This window comes from Quercus suber, unplaced genomic scaffold (genome assembly GCF_002906115.3).
Source record: "Quercus suber isolate HL8 unplaced genomic scaffold, Cork oak 2.0 scaffold_55, whole genome shotgun sequence".
NCBI lineage: Eukaryota > Viridiplantae > Streptophyta > Magnoliopsida > Fagales > Fagaceae > Quercus > Quercus suber.
Window position 1 is genome coordinate 1 of NW_027069520.1, and position 2,897 is coordinate 2,897.

The 2,897-nt window shown below is 32.7% G+C and overlaps 1 protein-coding gene across 1 annotated transcript; it reads right to left on the reverse strand.

The window, feature by feature from the left end:
- Window positions 1-378: 378 nt before the first annotated feature.
- LOC112015559 (EG45-like domain containing protein) lies at window positions 379-1,670 on the reverse strand. The gene is made up of 3 exons (XM_024047970.2): window positions 1,540-1,670; window positions 721-997; window positions 379-574 (listed from the first exon to the last, which is right to left on the reverse strand). Exons 1-3 carry the CDS (start codon window positions 1,643-1,645, stop codon window positions 568-570), a joined length of 390 nt encoding a protein of 129 aa, XP_023903738.1. The 5' UTR covers window positions 1,646-1,670; the 3' UTR covers window positions 379-567.
- Between the last annotated feature and the right edge of the window lie 1,227 nt (window positions 1,671-2,897).

Here is a 2,897-nt window from a genome sequence, read left to right on the forward strand (position 1 = left end):
CTTTGGCATGGATTATGGTCGCTGAAACTTTCATAAAAAATTAAACTTGTATGGAAGGCATGACACGGTGTGTTGATAACGCAATCAAATTTGTTTTACCTGGGACACGAGTGTCCATAACATTTGAGTTAATGAAATTGTTATATTGATTCTAGATTTGAATCGGCTAAAGTTAAGCTACCATTCACAAATGGGTGGAGCATAACTGCATATGTATTTGCTGCTTGTAACCATGCATGCTTCTCATGCTTAAGCAAAGGAAGTTCTGATGAGATGTAAATTCTAACGTTTGGTGCCTTTTGTACATGTAGATATTCATGTTGAATAAAATTGCCACCATTTTACTTCAAGAGAGAGAGAGAGAGAGAGAGAGAGAGAGAACTTATAAGCAGTAAATCTTTTATTTTTTCTTATTGAAAATCATTACAAAGAAGTATTATTTCATATGTAGACTGCCAGTGATCATCCATGGAAATGTCCAATTTCCATGAATTGCTTCTTATTTCCATATAATTATGCTTACTAGAGGTCTTGCTTTGGAAAACAGCCAATTCTCTTCATGGAGAATCAAACCCTGTAAATCACAAAAGAGAAAAAAGTAAGGAAAAAAAAAAATTCTAACACATAAACCTCATCGAACAGTGTAGAATTGATGGTAGTAAAACTGAGGAAAATGAATGTTATTCATCGAAAATAAACTAAAGGATGTGTTAGGCTTACTGGGTGTAATCAATGTTAATTTTTCCAGCCGCGGGGTCAGCAATAATGTTGAAAGCCTCTTGAGAGAGATCAATTGTCGATTGGCATCCAGGAGATGGGCAGCGATCAACAATCTTAACAGTGACTTCACCCCTGCATGGCTGGGGTACTCCTGCGTTTGTAGGGCCTGTGCACCTAACTTTGTACATTCTACCGCATGCAGCCCCATTTTCATATAGGGCATCACTAGCAGCTGCGATCATAACTCCTTGATCTTGGAAGCCATAACAGGCAGACGCTACAATAACATGGGGAACAAAATAAATTAAAGAAATAAAATTTCTTTTTCTTTTTTTTTTTCAAACCTACGTACTATATGATCCTTAATTGTCAACAATTTTTTTTTTCAGACTTTCTAGATGGTCATGCTATTACATACTTTGAATATTATGCCGTAGGCTATGGTTTCCTAGATGATCATGCCTATCATGACAAAGAAAATTTTTTTGATGACCATTTTTTTTTTATGTATAAAAAAATGGGACTCGAACGTGTGTTTAGTATTCCTAGCTCACTTAAACTTTATCATGCAAGGTTTAAGAGAACCAAAGTACTAAATAGGGCATACGGTACTATTACTTGAACCAACAACCTCTAACTCGCAAGGTGATTGGCCCATCAAAACCTACGCCACCTCCTTGGGTGGTATATTTGGTGACAAACTAAGGTCTAAAAAAGCTGAAATAATATGGGTGTATATTTATATATGAAAATATAAGACTAAAACAACAATCTAGCTCTACAAGTAGAGTAGCTAGGGTTTTATATATAGATACTTACGAGTGTAAACAGTGTAATAAGTGGCAGTTCCAGAAATGGCGGAAGCCACTGAGATAAGGCTTAAGACAAGCCCCAAGAAAACAAAAGCATGGATTTTGATTGCCATCTCAATTTATTGATAGAAAATTCAAGAAAGANAAGACACTTGATAACTTATTTTGATACTAATTTTTTAATGTTATTTTTTATTTTGATACAGTAAATTTTGTTAAAGTTTATTTTATTTCTCAAATAAATTATGAAAATTGAGTCAATTTGTACATCGATTGAAAAGGCACAATTGGTTTGTGATAATCTAAAAAAAAAAGTCATTCAAGTTTATAAGTTTAAGTTTTGGAAAGAAAATTTACAATAGCTTCAAATGGATTGAACGTTGATTTAAATAATTAAATGATCGAGCTTAAAGAAGTTTCAAATGGGTTCGTGTTATGGTCTTGGTATCCCACATGGATTAAGTATAAGCTTAACCATGTGTTTATAAGCTCTTGGGCACCCTCCCCTTGCAAGCTGATTTTCAAAGGTGAGTTCTACCCACAGGTTTGTAATAGTTCGGGTAGTTGTAATGGTCTTTAAGGCACAAAATTAAAATATATTTAAATTTTAAATTGGAACATTTAGCACAAAATTAGAGTATATTACTGTAGTCTAATGCTTTATTCAGTTTTCATTTAAATATATTATATATCTATCTAGATTAGATTTCTCTTTTATTCATTTATTTACTACTAGAATCAATTAGATTTCTCATTCAATTTGTTTTCATCACTTACATAAACATATTTTTCCTTATTATTTACTCTCACTTGTAGTCTAAGGGATTAATTGGCTATAATGGACTCCCCATCCATAATTTACAACCTATTAAGTCAATAAATTTTTTGGGTAAATTACATCAGTCTCTATTGAAATGTCATGAAATGACATACTCCTCCCCAGATTATGGATGACATGATACTTTCCCTTTAGAGTTTGTATAAATATTACAAATAAGTGTATGCCCAACTTTCTGAATGGAATATTTCATTTAAAAAAGGTTTTCATCCTCAAATTGCGGAACAAAAGACACTCACACTGTGTTTGGTTGTAGCTAGGAAAAGGAGAGAGAAAGGAAAAGAGGAAGGGAAGGGAAAGAGAGAAGAAAATATTTCCTTTTGATGTGTTTGAATATAGGAAAGAAAGGATAGAAGAAAATGTAAAAATTCTATCATTTGTTTGGTTTGCATAGAGAAGAGAAAGGAAAAATGCACACATTTACCTTTGTGCCCTCGTTAATGATGGAGAAATTCATATATTAAAACAATTGTAATTTTTTAATAGTGTTAAAGACATATTAGTTTTCACATTGCTTAAGAAAATAT

What these genes read in the sequence shown, in the direction of transcription:
- LOC112015559 (XM_024047970.2), bottom strand. Translation starts at nt 1,645, where the DNA reads ATGGCAATCAAAATCCATGCTTTTGTTTTCTTGGGGCTTGTCTTAAGC. An exon ending in TTATTACACTGTTTACACTC is followed by an intron (nt 998 to 1,539) that starts GTAAGTATCTAT and finishes ATGTTATTGTAG; the next exon opens with CGTCTGCCTGTTATGGCTTC.